The 16472-nt window shown below is 46.1% G+C and overlaps 1 protein-coding gene across 1 annotated transcript in view; it reads left to right on the top strand.

Moving 5' to 3' along the window:
* Nucleotides 1-2132: 2132 nt before the first annotated feature.
* Nucleotides 2133-16472, top strand: part of LOC126209870 (transcription factor HES-1-like) — a 438054-nt gene continuing 423714 nt past the window's right edge. The window contains exons 1-2 of the mRNA XM_049938995.1: nucleotides 2133-2143; nucleotides 2249-2342. Of these exons, the coding sequence (XP_049794952.1) occupies nucleotides 2133-2143; nucleotides 2249-2342 (105 nt within the window). The remainder of the gene's footprint in view (nucleotides 2144-2248; nucleotides 2343-16472) is intronic.

The raw sequence follows: 16472 nt of genomic DNA on the forward strand, positions 1-16472 counted from the left end.
TTTCTCAATGTCTAGTTGACAACTTGGGTCCATGTGTTCGTTGGGTCGGCGCCACACTCTGACCCTACCATCACCTCTTACCAACTGAAATCGGGACTCATCCGACAGGCCACGGTCTTCCAGTCGTCTAGGGTCCAACCGATATGGTCAAGACCCCAGTAGAGCCGCGGCAGGCGATGTCGTGGTCTTAGCAAAGGCACTCGTCTGTTGCCGCAGCCCATTAACGCTACGTTTCGCCGCACTCGTCGTACGACGGCAGGATAACAAAAGTTAAACCCGTCAATTACTTAACTTTATTTCCAGAATGAGATTTTCACTCTGCAGCGGAGTGTACACTGATATGAAACTTCCTGGCAGATTAAAACCGTGTGCCGGACCGAGACTCGAACTCGGGACCTTTGCCTTTCGCGGGCAAGTGCTCTACCATCTGAGCTACCCAAGCACGACTCACGCCCCATTGTTAGTTCCGCTATAATTTGTGGCCTGTCCTGTTTTACCTTACCAGTCTGCTCAGCCTACGATGCCCGACATCTGTAATGGCGGGTGCCCATCGAGGGACGTCTGGACATGGTTTCACCTTGATTTCGCAATTCACCATAGCACTCCTCGACAAAGCACACTGGACTCGCATTCGGGAGGACGACGGTTCAATTCCGTCTCCAGCCATCCTGATTAAGGTTTTCCGTGATTTCCCTAAATCGTTTCAGGCAAATGCCGGGATGGTTCCTTTGAAAGGGCACGGCCGATTTCCTTCCCAATCCTTCCCTAACCCGAGCTTGCGCTCCGTCTCTAATGACCTCGTTGTCGACGGAACGTTAAACACTAATCACCACCACCACTCCTCGACAAGTTGCGCAGTTTCCGATATGCTCGTGCCGAGAAACCATCCATCACAGTCTGGCGTTGGTCAAACCCACATCGCGCACCTTTCCCATTGTACACACGGACAGCACACACACTGATGCCACATGCACGTCCGCTGGTGTGGCCGAGCGGTTCTAGGCGCTACAGTCTGGAACCGCGCGACCGCTACGGTCGCAAGTTCGAATCCTGCCTCGGGCATGGATGTGTGTTATGTCCTTAGGTTATTTAGGTTTAAGTAGTTCCAAGTTCTAGGGGACTGATGACCTCAGAAGTTAAGTCCCATAGCGCTCAGAGCCATTTTTGAGCCACATGCACGGCGAGTGTGTCTGACTAGCAGGTGACTCTCCAGGTGACGCTCGCCTCATGTGGACGGATTTATATGGATGGTAGGTCGGTGGTCGTAATGTTCTCGGTGATAAGTGTATAATTCAAAATTAAGTCAGACCGAAATTTATACGGAATCGAACATTTCAATTGAAGTACGAAAGTTCTGAGGATGCAAGATTCATTACAAGGTGACAGTTGTGACCTCCCAACAGTTTACTTCCGTAACCTCGGAATAATAAAATGTCACTAACTTCTCAATAAAATGTGACTCATATGTAATCTTTTAATAATTAACTGACTGCGAACCTAAACTGGTAAATCTGGACTTCAGCAGTGCTGCGTCATGGTCACGAAAGATCCTACTGAAATAAATTGAAAGTTCTTACCTCAATGAAGTCGCCGGATAACGCGTATATATCTGCTCCTATAAGAAATTTTTCTGGCACAGCCCAGTGCAATGCTGGCCGCTAGATTTGTCGTGTATAAAAAGAAACAACTGATTTTTCTTTACGATAATCTGGATGACCATGGATAGGAGAATTTCGTAAAATTAAATTCAGATGAATGATAGTCAAAAGTTAATTTTATAAGAAAGATTATTATTAAAAGATTTTTATTTAAAGACATTTACATGGGACTTGATATAACAATAGTACAAAATCAGTTGTTACAAATTACATATGCGCGCGGCTGCTTTTACCTTATACTACATCGCTCAAGCACGACCGGCCCAACCACCCGACTGCGAGCTACTACCACTACTACTACCCACACGGCTCCTACTGCAGCCGACACTGCTCTCTGGTCTGCCATTCTATTGTAGCATACATATCGCAAGCAGCTCGAGTGCGCTAGCAATAAATTCTTTAGTCATGGACCTCTTACACAGTTGAAACTCGTTGACTACCTCCCAGTGGTGGCGATGCGTGTCTGAGTGGGCAATGAGAAAGACGTCAGTTTCTGTAGGAGGTGGTTCGCGTGCGCGGTTGCAGATGCGGAGCGCGGGGTGCTGACGGTTGACTATGACAGCGCGGCTGCAGCCCAGCACCACCGGCAGGCAGCACCAGCAGCACCAGCACCAGCACCAGGCGGGACACCACAAGGACGCCAACACCAAGGCCGCCCCCGCCATCCGCTCCGACGGCAGAAGGGTGAGTACCTCAGCCACGTATTGGCACCAGTCGCCGGCCCTCACACACAGGTCAGCTCTGCACCTCGTACTCTCACACAAGTAGCCACACAGTCTGAAGAACGCTGCAAGTATTTTGAAGACTTTGGTACACACACCATCAGATTATTTGACTTGTCGCTCTAACGAAGTAGGCGAGTATCAGCAATATGTCTCGTGGTATTATTGTGGCGTGTTTATCTTCTGCCGTTAGGTCAGACGATAGAAATGCCACTTGCACGCTTGGAGTAGCAGATTGACGGTGACCAACTTTAAACAGAACCTGATTAATTTTCACACACATTTATTAAAATAATAAAAAGCATAGACATTACGTAACTTGATTCTGGATGCTATTTACAACAGACAATCTGAAGTTCCTTTGGTCTTGGTACGTTAATCTTATTCTCACATATCTCTGATACTTAACAAAGTGTTTATACATTTCTCTTCATGGCTATGTACAGTAATATGATAATCTTATTAGGCGCAGACTGAAACTTGACTATAGACTGGTGCAGACAAATGCAGACTAATGCAGACTGACTAATCGGAGGTCTGTGCACTCGTCATAATACCTCGAGCGTTCAGGTATCACTGCGCGAGTGTGATCCGCGAGGAGAAAAGGTTCTACGTCAGCAGCAATCTCATTGGCTGCGTTACATATTAATACGCAGATCGGCGGAAGCAGAATTTGTGGTGTCACCGCCAGACACCACACTTGCTAGGTGGTAACTTAAATCGGCCGCGGTCCTGTAGTACATGTCGGACCCGCGTGTCGCCACTGTGTAATCGCAAACCTAGCGCCACCACATGGCAGGTCACAAGACACGGACATGACCTCGCCCCAGTTGTACGGACGACATAGCTTGCGACCAGACGTACGAAGCTTTCCTCTCATTTGCCGAGAGACAGATTGAATAGCCTTCAGCTTAGTCTATAGCTACTACCTAGCAAGGCGCCATTTGTATCAGTGCTTATAGCTTACTACTATTCAAGAGATGTATTCCAACAAGAGAATAAAAGTTAAGTAACATCTACGTACTTTTCTTCTTATTCATTAATAAGTCTCATGTTCCAGAACTTCAAGCCCGTCTGCGTTAGTTTAGCGTGCACCTAGCTACCTCATTGTGTCTATGCTGTATGAGCTAGACACAACAGAATTTGGTCCGTCTCTAAGGCAGCGCCATCTCGTAGTGCGGAGATGGACGAGCGCTGCGCCTGCGCTGTTGTGCTTAGCGGGGCGCGCTCTAGTGGGAAAGTTGTGTACGCGCTGACTATGCGGAACTATGTACACAACACAACCCTTGTCAATTTTTTTCGCGATTTCAGCGAAATCTTGTAGCCCTCTCCGAGACTCACGATTTGCTCTAGTCCAGTATACCGGGCGATCAAAAAGTCAGTATAAATTTGAAAACTTAATAAAGCACGGAATAATATAGATAGAGAGGTAAAAACTGACACATATGCTTGGAATGACATGGGGTTTTATTAGAACCACCCCCCCCCCCATATTGCTAGATGCGTGAAAGATCTCTTGCGCGCGTCGTTTGGTGATGATCGTGTGCTCAGCCGGCACTTTCTTCGTGCTTGGCCTCCCAGGTCCCCAGACCTCAGTCCGTGCGATTATTGGGTTTGGGGTTACCCGAAGTCACAAGTGTATCGTGATTGACCGTCATCTCTATGGATGCTGGAAGACAACATCCAACGCCAATGCCTCACCATAACTCCAGACATGCTTTACAGTGCCGTTTACAACATTATTCCTCGACTACAGCTATTGTTGAGGAATGATGGTGGACATATTGAGCATTTCCTGTAAAGAATATCATCTTTACTTTGTCTTACTTTGTTATGCTAGTTATTGCTATTCTGATCAGATGAAGCGCCATCTGTCGGACGTTTCTTGAACTTTTGTATTTTTTTGGTTCTAATAAAACCCCTTGTCATTGCAAGTATGTGTGTCAATTTGTACCTGTCTATCTACATTATTCCGTGATTTATTCAGTTTTCAAATTTAGACTGACTTTTTGATCACCCGGTATTAGGAACGACCCTAGTCCTGATAAGGCACCCTCAGATTTAGTGGCAAAATGGCCCAATGGATATCCCTTCAAAAACTGGACACACAACAGGCATGAAAACAAGAAGAAGGTGTACTGACCTCTGAAAAAAGAAGTAAAATAGAAACGTCGAGCAATTTACAAGAACCAAGATATCGTGGCTGTGTAGTTGCGGTGTTGGATTCAAATATTCCTCCTGCCCCATTTTTTTTTTCACGAAATTATGAACTTTCCGTCTGGTCATTTGCGTGTATGTTCTCCTTCTGTAGTGTCGGCGATTGTCGTACTATACATTGGTTGTAGATATAAGTCATGTGGTAAGAATATATTACCGTCTCAAGTAAATGTAGTGGATAGGGAGAGCTGTCGACAAGCCGCATAGACTTCTCACAGAAATGAAAACAAGAAATATACGTGTGTGGAATATGTTACAACAAAGGAATTCGACAGTCGAATCTTCCAAAACAGAGCTCATGAATCATAACGTGTGGTACTTTTGTAGAACAAATAGGAGGTGAGTATATCTGGAGGTCCCTTCCTTACACCTCGCTATTACAAAAGGACATTACACCACGACACAGGCACAAATTTGAATACAATGAACAGACACGTCACTGGTCGGACGTACAGCGTATGCTCTTGTTTGGAGTATGACGTCCAGACCTCACCACCATACAAGAGGATGCTCAGAACACATGCTTGGTAGATAGCATTTTTGTGGTCACCATGTCGTGTTTATTGTCTCAAACTCTTTTGCGGAGCTTACGAATGTGTTCGCCACTTCGCCAATTCTTGCGTTTATTTCGTCTAAAGAAATAGTAGCGAACTGAGGTAGCAGAATTTGTTGACCACATTCGACAAGGAGCCAACAGATCTTATGGTAGAAATATCTGTGCCTGAGCGAATATCCTGATACACTCACCATGCAGACACGACAGTCAGAGTACAACAACTCTACTTATTTTCTCATGGTTGGGATTCATACTCACGTAAAACTTTATAAAGGAGTTATAGTTCCCTTTGTCAGTGAAACTATTTGTGTGTAGGGTATAAACGATAACTGTTTACAACGTACTACCGTGTCGCGAAAGCCGAGACGAACAATCTGTTACGGGACACTTGTGGTCTATCAGCCCGTAAACAATCCCAATTTAGCCTACAAAAGCAACATGAGCCACAGTGCACTGGTTTTGTAAGGCGTAGCTGTTTGCAGGATCTTCAGCTATTATCAAGATCGCTCCACCTTCTCATTCCTGAGGAAGAAGGCATGCCCTATGCAAGCCCGTTCGCCGACCACTGTGGCAACCAGACATACACCTGCGTCCAGCGGGTTGCCAGGCTCCAGTTGGCTGCCGGAACTGGTCTCTGCGCAGGCAAGCCAGTACCGGGCAGTACAAGATCCACGTATATGTAAACTTGCCAGACAACGACCAGAATATGCTGGGTACCTCCGACAGCCACCACACGAGACGCCAATCTCGCCACCAACATAGCGCACCACATACCTTGCGATCAGGCCACGCAGAAATCCTTCGGGCCCCACTCGATGACAATCAGGATCCCAATCATCTCTCCAAATCCAGCTCAGTCAGTTTACCTCCTGGTGTAGTCAATGTCTCCTCAAGAGCAACCCCTCCAAAACCCAGGCAACAATTATAAAAGGCACTTTCCGCCTGCATGACTTCTACCTTACCATTTACAGCCGTTCTGTCCTGTTAACTTACACAATAAAATGCCATGGACTAATCCTCGACTGGCAACTAACGTGGAAACCTTACCCTGTAACCGTCCAGAAGAAAGCCCACAAAAGGCTAAAACTACTAACAGACCAAACTTGAGGATTATCCCTTCACTGTTCTCCAGACCTACAAATTCCTGATCCAACCCATCCTCTGCCATGCAAATGTTGCATGGATCTCTGCCCCACCAAAGTTCTGTAAGTCCCTCTAAATCCTCGAACGCCATGCACTCCCATCTCGACTTCACTCCGCTTACCTTCCCCCACATAGATCCTCTAAGATCTCAATCAATTCCCACCCAATCTCACCCAAATCGAACACCTCCGTGTCTCCTATACTATTGACAATCACCCCATTGTCTCCCCTCTGATCGCCAACCCTGATATGCTGCCATGCCTTCACAAACACATCCCTCCGTCCCTATACATCCATACACACTCCATATCCTATACCAACGCAAACTTCAACCAACTCCCTCCCCCAGTCAATGAGATCCGCTCTGATATTTATCCATCCTACCAACTTTAACTCTTTCCCCATCTATTCACATCAGAGCTACTCTGTCCGCCCCGATAGCTGAGTGGTCAGTGTGATGGATTGCCGTCCTACGGGTCCGGGTTCGATTCCCGGTTGGGTCGGAGATTTTCTCCGCTCAGAGACTGGATGTTGTGCTTTTCATCATCATTTCATCTTCATCCGGCGCGCCGGTCGCCCAATGTGGCGTCGAATGTAATGAGACCTGCATAAGGCGGCCGGACCTGCCCTGCAAGGGGCTTCCCGGCCTATGACGCTAAACGATCATTTCCATTTTCAGAGCTCCTCTCTCCTTTTCCATACCCATCCCTTTCCTCTTACAACCACTGCCCTACCCACAAAACACCCTCTGTCTTTCCCACTCACGGTATTTCCCGCTCTCTAACTTCTACCTCTCATCTCCACAGTTTTCCTATCAGACCCCTATCTTTCTACCCAGACCCATCAACCGTATGGAATATATTCTTTGTCAATACCTCCCACCCTAGTGCAGGACCTTCAGCTGTTAAATGAGAGTGCAGTGCTCAAATTACTAACAAGGGAACCTCCCCATCGCACCCCCCTCAGATTTAGTTATAAGTTGGCACAGTGGATAGGCCTTGAGAAACTGAACACAGATCAATCGAGAGAACAGGAAGAAGTTGTGTGGAACTACGAAAAAATAACCAAAATATACAAACTGAGTAGCCCATGTGCAAGATAGGCAACATCAAGGCTAATTCAGAATTAGGAGCGCCGTGGTCCCGTGGTTAGCGTGAGCAGCTGCGGAGCGAGAGGTCCTTGGTTCAAGTCTTCCCTCTAGTGAAAAATTTAATTTTGTTTCAGTTCATGTGACAAACTCTTATGTTTTCATCACTTTTTTGGGAGTGATTATCACATCCACAAGAAAACCGAAATCGGATAAGGTAGAAGAATCTTTTTACCCATTCGCCAAGTGTACAAGTTAGGTGGGTCGACAACATATTCCTGTCATGTGACGCACATGCCGTCACCAGTGTCGTATAGAATATATCAGACACGTTTTCCTGTGGAGGAATCGGCTGACCTATGACCTTGCGATCAAATGTTTTCGGTTCCCATTGGAGAGCCACGTCCTTTCGTTTACTAATCGCACGGTTTACCGTTGCGGTCGCAAAACACAGACACTAAACTTATTACAGTGAACAGAGACGTTAATGAACGAACGGACAGATCATAACTTTGCGAAAATAAAGAAATTAAAATTTTGAATGAAGAGAAGATTTGTACCAAGGACCTCTCGTTCCGCAGCTGCTCACGCTAACCACGGGACCACTGCGCTGCTGAGCTAATGTCAGCCTTGATGTTGCCTGTGTTACGCATGGACTACTCAGTTCGTATATTTTGCTTATTTTTTCATAGTTCCACACAACTTCTTCCTGTTTTCTCGATTGATCTGTGTTCAGTTTTTCAAGGCCTATCCAGTGTGCCAACTTATATCTAAATCTGAGGGGGGTGCGATGGGGAGGTTCCCTTGTAAGTAAATTTTAAAAAAAGTCTGACCGACTAAGCAGGTCGCGTGAGAAGGTGAGAAGATATTGAACATCTCACGTGACGCACTTGCGTCATAGCTTACACTGAGGGGACAAAACTCATGCAATACCTCCTAATATCATACCGCACATCCTTTTGGCCGGCGTATTGCAGCAACACGACGTGGCATGGACTCAACAGGTCGTTGGAAGTCCCTTGCAGAAATATTTAGGTATGCTGTCTCTCTAGCCGTCCGTAATTGCCGGTGCAAGATTTTGTGCACTTGCTGACCTCTGGATTATGTCCTGTAAGTGTTCGATGGGATTCATATTGGGCGATGTGCGTGGCGAAATGATTAGCTCGAATTGTCCGAAATGTCCTTCACATTAACTGCAAATAACTGTGGTCCGGTGACATGGCGCATTTTCATGACCATTAAAATTACGTCTGTGTTTGGGAACATGACGTCCATGAATGGCTTCAGATGGTCACAACTTGACCAGAAGAACCACTCCATCCCTTGTAAACACGGCCCACACCATTACAGATCCACCACCAACTTGCATAATGCTTTGTTGACAACTTGGCATGGCTTCGTGAGGTATGTACCACAGTCGAACCGAGGCCAGCGAGAAAGACAGGCCGCGGCGCGTACGTCACGAAGGTAGTCCTGAACTCGCTCGCTCGCTCAGCTCAGCGGACAAAATGCGTTTCTAAACTTGTTAACTCGCAGCTGGGCGTGTGAGTACTAACGAGAATTGCATCTTCCACTAGAATCTGCTATTATGAAGTCTTACTGATTACAGTACTACAGCAAAATTTAATTTAAGATCAATACTCGATATAAATGGTATAACGGCTTGTTTGTAGCATCTAGTCTCTTCTGCTTAACAGTACTCATTACATGCTGGAAGTGGTGCCTTATGCAACTGATAATCATTTTAGAATGATTTTATTTTATTGTACGCCAGTTCATCTACATCGATACTCCGCAAGCCACCTGACGGTGTGTGGCGGAGGGTACCTTGAGTACCTCAATCGGTTGTCCCTTCTATTCCAGTCTCGTGTTGCTCGTGGAAAGAAGGATTGTCGGTATGCCTCTGTGTGGGCTCTAATCTCTCTGATTTTATCCTCGTGGTCTCTTCGCGAGATGTACGTAGGAGGCAGCAATATACTCCTTGACTCCTCGGTGAACGTATGTTCTCGAAACTTCAACAAAAGCCCATACCGAGCTACTGAGCGCCTCTCCTGCAGAGTCTTCCACTGGAGTTTATCTGTCATCTCCGTAACGCTTTCGCGATTACTAAATGATCCTGTAATGAAGCGCGTTGCTCTCCGTTGGATCTTCTCTATCTCTTCTATCGACCCTATCTGGTACGGATCCCACACTGCTGAGCAATATTCAAGCAGTGGGCGAACAAGCGTACTGTAACCTACTTCCTTTGTTTTCGGATTGCATTTCCTTAGGATTCTTCCAATGAATCTGTCTGGCATCTGCTTTACCAACGATCAGCTTTATATGATCATTCCATTTTGAATCACTCCTAATGCGTACTCCCAGATAATTTATGCAATTAACTGCTTCCAGTTGCGGACCTGCTTTTTGTAGCTAAATGATAAGGGATCTTTCTTTCTATGTATTTGCAGCACATTACACGTCTACATTGAGATTCAATTGCCATTCCCTGCACCATGCGTCAATTCGCTGCAGATCCTCCTGCATTTCAGTACAATTTTCCATTGTTACAACCTCTCGATATACCACAGCATCATCCGCAAAAAGCCTCAGTGAACTTCCGATGTCATCCACAAGGTCATTTATGTATATTGTGAATAGCAACGGTCCTACGACACTCCCCTGCGGCACACCTGAAATCACTCTTACTTCGGAAGACTTCTCTCCATTGAGAATGACATGCTGCGTTCTGTTATCTAGGAACTCTTCAATCCAATCACACAATTGGTCTGATAGTCCATATGCTCTTACTTTGTTCATTAAACGACTGTGGGGAACTGTATCGAACGCCTTGCGGAAGTCAAGAAAACGGCATCTACCTGGGGACCCGTGTCTATGGCCCTCTGAGTCTCGTGGACGAATAGCGCGAGCTGGGTTTCACACGATCGTCTTTTTCGAAACCCATGCTGATTCCTACAGAGTAGATTTGTAGTCTCCAGAAAAGTCATTATACTCGAACATAATACGTGTTCCAAAATTCTACAACTGATCGACGTTAGAGATATAGGTCTATAGTTCTGCACATCTGTTCGACGTCCCTTCTTGAAAACGGGGTTGACCTGTGCCCTTTTTCAATCCTTTGGAACGCTACAGCCGTAACAAATTATAAGTAGGCCCATGGACTTCCCATCATTATAGGACTAATAACAGTAAGATTCCATAATAGCGGATTCCAGTAGAAGATTCAGTTTTCGTTCATACGGACACGCCTAGTTACGAGTTAACAGGTGTAGAAACGTAGTTTGTCTGCTGATACGAGCGAGCGCAGGACTACCTTCGTGACGTACGCACCGCGACCTTGACGAAACCTAGCATCAACACTTACCAACTGAAATCTGGACTCATATGACCAGGCCACCACTTTCCCGTAGTCTAGGGTTCAACTAATATGATTACGAGCCCAGGAGAGGCGCTGTAGGTAATGCGGTTAGCAAAGGCACTCGCGTCGGTCGTCTGCTGTCGTAGCCGACTAGAGCCAGATTTTGTGGTACTGTCCTAACGGATACGTCCGTGGCACGTCCTGTATTGATTTATGCGGTTTTTTCACGCAGTGTTGCTTGTCTGTTAGCACTGACAATGTACACAAACGCTGCTGCTCTCTGTCGTTGAGTGAAGGCCGTCAACCATTGCTTTGTCCCTAGTGAGAAGTAATGCCTAAAATGTGGTATTCTTGGCATTGTGGGTCGATGAATATTGAATTCCCTAGCGATTTCCGAAATGCAATGTCCCATGCGTCTAGTTCCAACTAACCATTCCGAGTTCAAAGACTCTTAATTCCAATCGTCCGGCCATCCCCGTCGGAAAACTTTCCACATGAATCACCTGAGTAGAAAAGACAGCTCCGGCAATGCCCTGTTTATATATATACAGGGTTATTACAAATGATTGAAGCGATTTCACAGCTCTACAATAACTTTATTATTTGAGATATTTTCACAATGCTTTGCACACACATACATAAACTCAAAAAGTTTTTTTTGGCATTCAAAAATGTTCGATATGTGCCCCTTTAGTGATTCGGCAGACATCAAGCCGATAATCAAGTTCCTCCCACACTCGGCGCAGCATGTCCCCATCAATGAGTTCGAAAGCATCGTTGATGCGAGCTCGAATGCGTGAGGATTCTCTACCGCCCAAATTCACACATTGTGTCTGTTCACTTCACCATTAAAAAAAAAATGTTACTTCGTCACTGAAAACAAGTTTCGCACTGAACGCATCCTCTTCCACGAGCTGTTGCAACCGCGCCGAAAATTCAAAGCGTTTGACTTTGTCATCGGGTGTCAGGGCTTGTAGCAATTGTAAACGGTAAGGCTTCTGCTTTAGCCTTTTCCGTAAGATTTTCCAAACCGTCGGCTGTGGTACGTTTAGCTCCCTGCTTGCTTTATTCGTCGACTTCCGCGGGCTACGCGTGAAACTTGCCCGCACGCGTTCAACCGTTTCTTCGCTCACTGCAGGCCGACCCGTTGATTCCCCTTACAGAGGCATCCAGAAGCTTTAAACTGCGCATACCATCGTCGAATGGAGTTAGCAGTTGGTGGATCTTTGTTGAACTTCGTCCTGAAGTGTCGTTGCACTGTTATGACTGACTGATGTGAGTGCATTTCAAGCACGACATACGTTTTCTCGGCTCCTGTCGCCATTTTGTCTCACTGCGCTCTCGAGCGTTCTGGTGGCAAAAACCTGAAGTGCGGCTTCAGCCGAACAAAACTTTATGAGTTTTTCTACGTATCTGAAGCGTGTCGTGACCATATGTCAATGAATGGAGCTACAGTGAATTTATGAAATCGCTTCAATCATTTGTAATAGCCCTGTATATATACCGTGAATACACGATAATACTGCCATCTGTACCGGTGTGCGTGCATATCGCTTTTCCATTACTTAACAGTGTACATGGCTTTTCTAGGCCTGTTTCAGGTACTTCCCGGCTTGATAGCTACGCATGTTCCGTATCATATTGTTTGTTACGATCTCTCCTACGTCACTGGGTTTCGTTGTAAACAGTTATCATTCACATCCTATATAGGGGTACAGCTTGTTCAAATCACGAGGTGAGTCTGTTGACATCCAGTAAAGACGTTGATAACCATGTTATTGACCCTATCATGACCCTATTATAAGTTTACGCACGTTCTTGACAGTAGTCTTTTTGGATTAATCTAGCATGCAACTTAAATTACTGCTTCACAGAAGGAAAGAATATTTGGGTCTAGAATCGCGCCGAAGATGACGAGGTCATTACGTGTGGGGAAGGAAAGATATTTTCCCTTGCTCGTTGCCTTGTTCAACAGTGTCGAAGTTGACTCATACTAGATGACTGGTTCAAATCAATGTTTGAACCGTTTCCCAAAAACCAACGACTAGAGAAGGATCAGTTTAACGAGACATGCCTTCACGTTTTTACTTAATTACTGCATTTGAGAATATACCGTAAATGTGCGGAAAGCATTGGAGACTCTCAGTCTAGATTCATCATCTGCATTGTCATGGGTTTTCAGAAAAGTGATTCTGTGCTCAATACAAGCCACTCGCTTAAGTTCTTTAGCCGAGATAATGTTCTATGTCCTGGACCACGCCTGCCATCAGTATTACTTTGAAGTGTTAGTTCCAACAGGTCGTATTAGTTGTTGCCCATTACAAGGCCAAAGTAACCCAGTTTTCTTCTCTTGATGGTATCGAGAATTTCTAAATCTTTATTCATATACGCAGTGCTGCCACATTTACGTCATTACCTATCCATTGTAGCCTTAGTAGCCTTCGATACTCCCACATTTCAAATGCCTCCAATTTCTTATGTAAAACTGCGATAAGCGGCTATAACTCATCTCGACAGGTTAGACTACTGAACAGGTAGCATCAAACTAGTCGAGTGTAATACTTGTGTCGCGGCCGGTCGCAACTTTCTGGAAACAGCTTCGGGCCTATTGAGTCCTACAAAGAATTCTTCGAGAGAAGTCCCAGTTATCGCTGATTTGACACCCAAATACAGTACTGGGCATTAAAATTGCTACACCAACAAGAAATGCTAATAAACGGGTATTCATTGGACAAGTATATTATACAAGAACTGATATGTGATTACATTTTCACGCAATTTGGGTGCATAGATCCTGAGAAATCAGCACCCAGAACAACCACCTCTGGCCGTAATGACGACCTTGATACGCCTGGGCATTGAGTCAAACAGAGCTTGGATGGCGTGTACAGGTACAGCTGCCCATGAAGCTTCAACACGATACCACAGTTCATCAAGAGTAGTGACTGGCGTATTGTGACGAGCCAGTTGCTCGGCCACCATTGACCAGACGTTCTCAGTTGGTGAGCGATCTGGAGAATGTGCTGGCCAGGACAGCAGTCGAACATTTTCTGTATCCAGAAAGGCCCGTACAGGACCTGCAACATGCGGTCGTGCATAATCCTTCTCAAGTGAAGGGTTTCGCAGGAATCGAATGAAGGGTAGAGCCACGGGTCGTAATAATCTGAAATGTAACGTCCACTGTTCAAAGTGACGTCAATGCGAACAAGAGGTGACCGAGGCGTGTAACCAATGGCACCCCATACCATCACGCCGTGTGATACGCCAGTATGGCGATGACGAATACACACTTCCAAAATGCGTTCACCGCGATGTCGCCAAACACGGATGCGATCATCATGATGTTGTAAACAGAACCTGGATCCTTCCGAAAAAATGTCATTTTGCCGTTCGTGCACGCAGGTTCGTCTGTTAAGTACACCATCGCAGGCGCTCCCGTCTATGATGCAGCGTCAAGGGTAACCGCACCCACGGTCTCCGGGCTGGTAGTCCATGCTGCTGCAAACGTCGTCGAACTGTTCGTGCAGATGGTTGTTGTCTTGCAAACGTCCCCATCTGTTGACTCAGGGATCGAGACGTGGCTGCACGACCCGTTACAGCCATGCGGATAAGATTACTGTCATCTCGACTGCTAGTGATACGAGGCCGTTGGGATCCAGCACTGCGTTCCGTATTACCCTCCTGAACCCACCGATTCCATATTCTGCTAACAGTCGTAGGATATCGACCAAAGCGAGCAGCAATGTCGCGATACGATAAACCGGAAACGCGATAGGCTCCAATCCGACCTTTACAAAGTCGGAAACGTGATGGTACGCATTTCTCCTCGTTACACGAGGCATCACAACAACGTTTAACCAGGCAACACCGGTCAGCTGCTGTTTGTGTATGAGAAATCTGTTGGAAACTTTCCTCATGTCAGCACGTTGTAGGTGTCGCCACCGGCGCCAACCTTGTGTGAATGCTCTGAAAAGCTAATCATTTACATATCACAGCGTCTTCTTCCTGTCGGTTAAATTTCTCGTCTGTAGCACGTCATCTTCGTGGTGTAGCAATTTTAATGGTCAGTAGTGTATTTGTGTCGCAGCTGGTTGCAACTTTCCGAAAACAGCTTCTGGCGTATTCAGTTCTACAAAGAATTTTTCGAGAGAAGCCCCAGTTATCGCTGATTTGGCACCCAAGTATTTATATGATGGAACCCTTTCCGCCTTATCACCACTGAGTGCAAGAGTGCCCTGCATTCCATCTGGATTCTGCTGACAACCATCCATTTTGTCTTCTTGACGTTCAAAGGTACTCCATGATGTTGCTCGCTTCAGTAACATTCAGTAGTTCCTGCGTATCTCCCAGCATGGTTGCAAATAAGACAGTCTCACCAGTATATTTGATATTATTGAAGATTTCTCAATCAACTACCACTCGATCTTTCCATCATCTCGCAAAATAATTTGAGAATAGATGTTGAAAAGTAATGAGGAGAGACAGGAGCCATCGCTAACTCCTTTCATAATTGATACTCCCTCCACAGCGGACCATCGACACACAATCTGGAATTTCGTTCCAGTACAGATTTCCAAACAGTCGGATGACACAACCATCCAGTTCAAGTCGCCTAAGACATGCATCAGATTGTCATTGCTGAGCCGTGTTAAAAGCCTTTTCATGACCGATAGAACAAGCATAAACATCACGACATTATTGGCTCAATATCTCAAAGATAGAGGAACGACTCCTGAGTTCCGAAACTGCTCCTGAATCCAAACTGAGAGGCTCCAATGCTGTCCTCACATTTGCGGTACATTCTCAAATGCAGTAATTAAGTAAAAACTTGAAGGCATGGCTCGTTAAACTGATCCTTCTCTAGTCGTTGCAATATTTTCCATGCGGCGTTTTGGCAAACGGTGCCAACATTGATTTGAACCATTCATCTAGTATGATTCGACTGCGACACTGTTGAACAAGGCAACGAGCAAGGGAAAATATCTTTCGTCCTTGAGCAGCTTTAGTTATTAAGTGTGCAGTTCGCTTAAGCATATGACGGCATGATTTCCTCCGCCACGCGTAATGACCTCGTTATCTTCGGTGCGATTCTAGACCCAAATATTCTTTCCTTCTGTGAGTCAGTAACTGAAGTTGTATGCTAGATTAATCGGAGAAGGCTAGCGTCAACAACGTGCGTAAACATGATAGGGTCATTCTATCAGTCACCTGACTCACCCGTAGATTTATGCGAAAACTTTAGAGAAAACAGCTGGAGGAGACTTTAATCACCGAACACTCGATAGTGATAATTATACACTCCTGGAAATGGAAAAAAGAACACATTGACACCGGTGTGTCAGACCCACCATACTTGCTCCGTACACTGCGAGAGGGCTGTACAAGCAATGATCACACGCACGGCACAGCGGACACATCAGGAACCGCGGTGTTGGCCGTCGAATGGCGCTAGCTGCGCAGCATTTGTGCACCGCCGCCGTCAGTGTCAGCCAGTTTGCCGTGGCATACGGAGCTCCATCGCAGTCTTTAACACTGGTAGCATGCCGCGACAGCGTGGACGTGAACCGTATGTGCAGTTGACGGACTTTGAGCGAGGGCGTATAGTAGGCATGCGGGAGGCCGGGTGGACGTACCGCCGAATTGCTCAACACGTGGGGCGTGAGGTCTCCACAGTACATCGATGTTGTCGCCAGTGGTCGGCGGAAGGTGCACGTGCCCGTCGACCTGGGAC

This window comes from Schistocerca nitens, chromosome 10 (genome assembly GCF_023898315.1).
Source record: "Schistocerca nitens isolate TAMUIC-IGC-003100 chromosome 10, iqSchNite1.1, whole genome shotgun sequence".
In the NCBI taxonomy this organism is placed as follows: Eukaryota; Metazoa; Arthropoda; class Insecta; order Orthoptera; family Acrididae; genus Schistocerca; species Schistocerca nitens.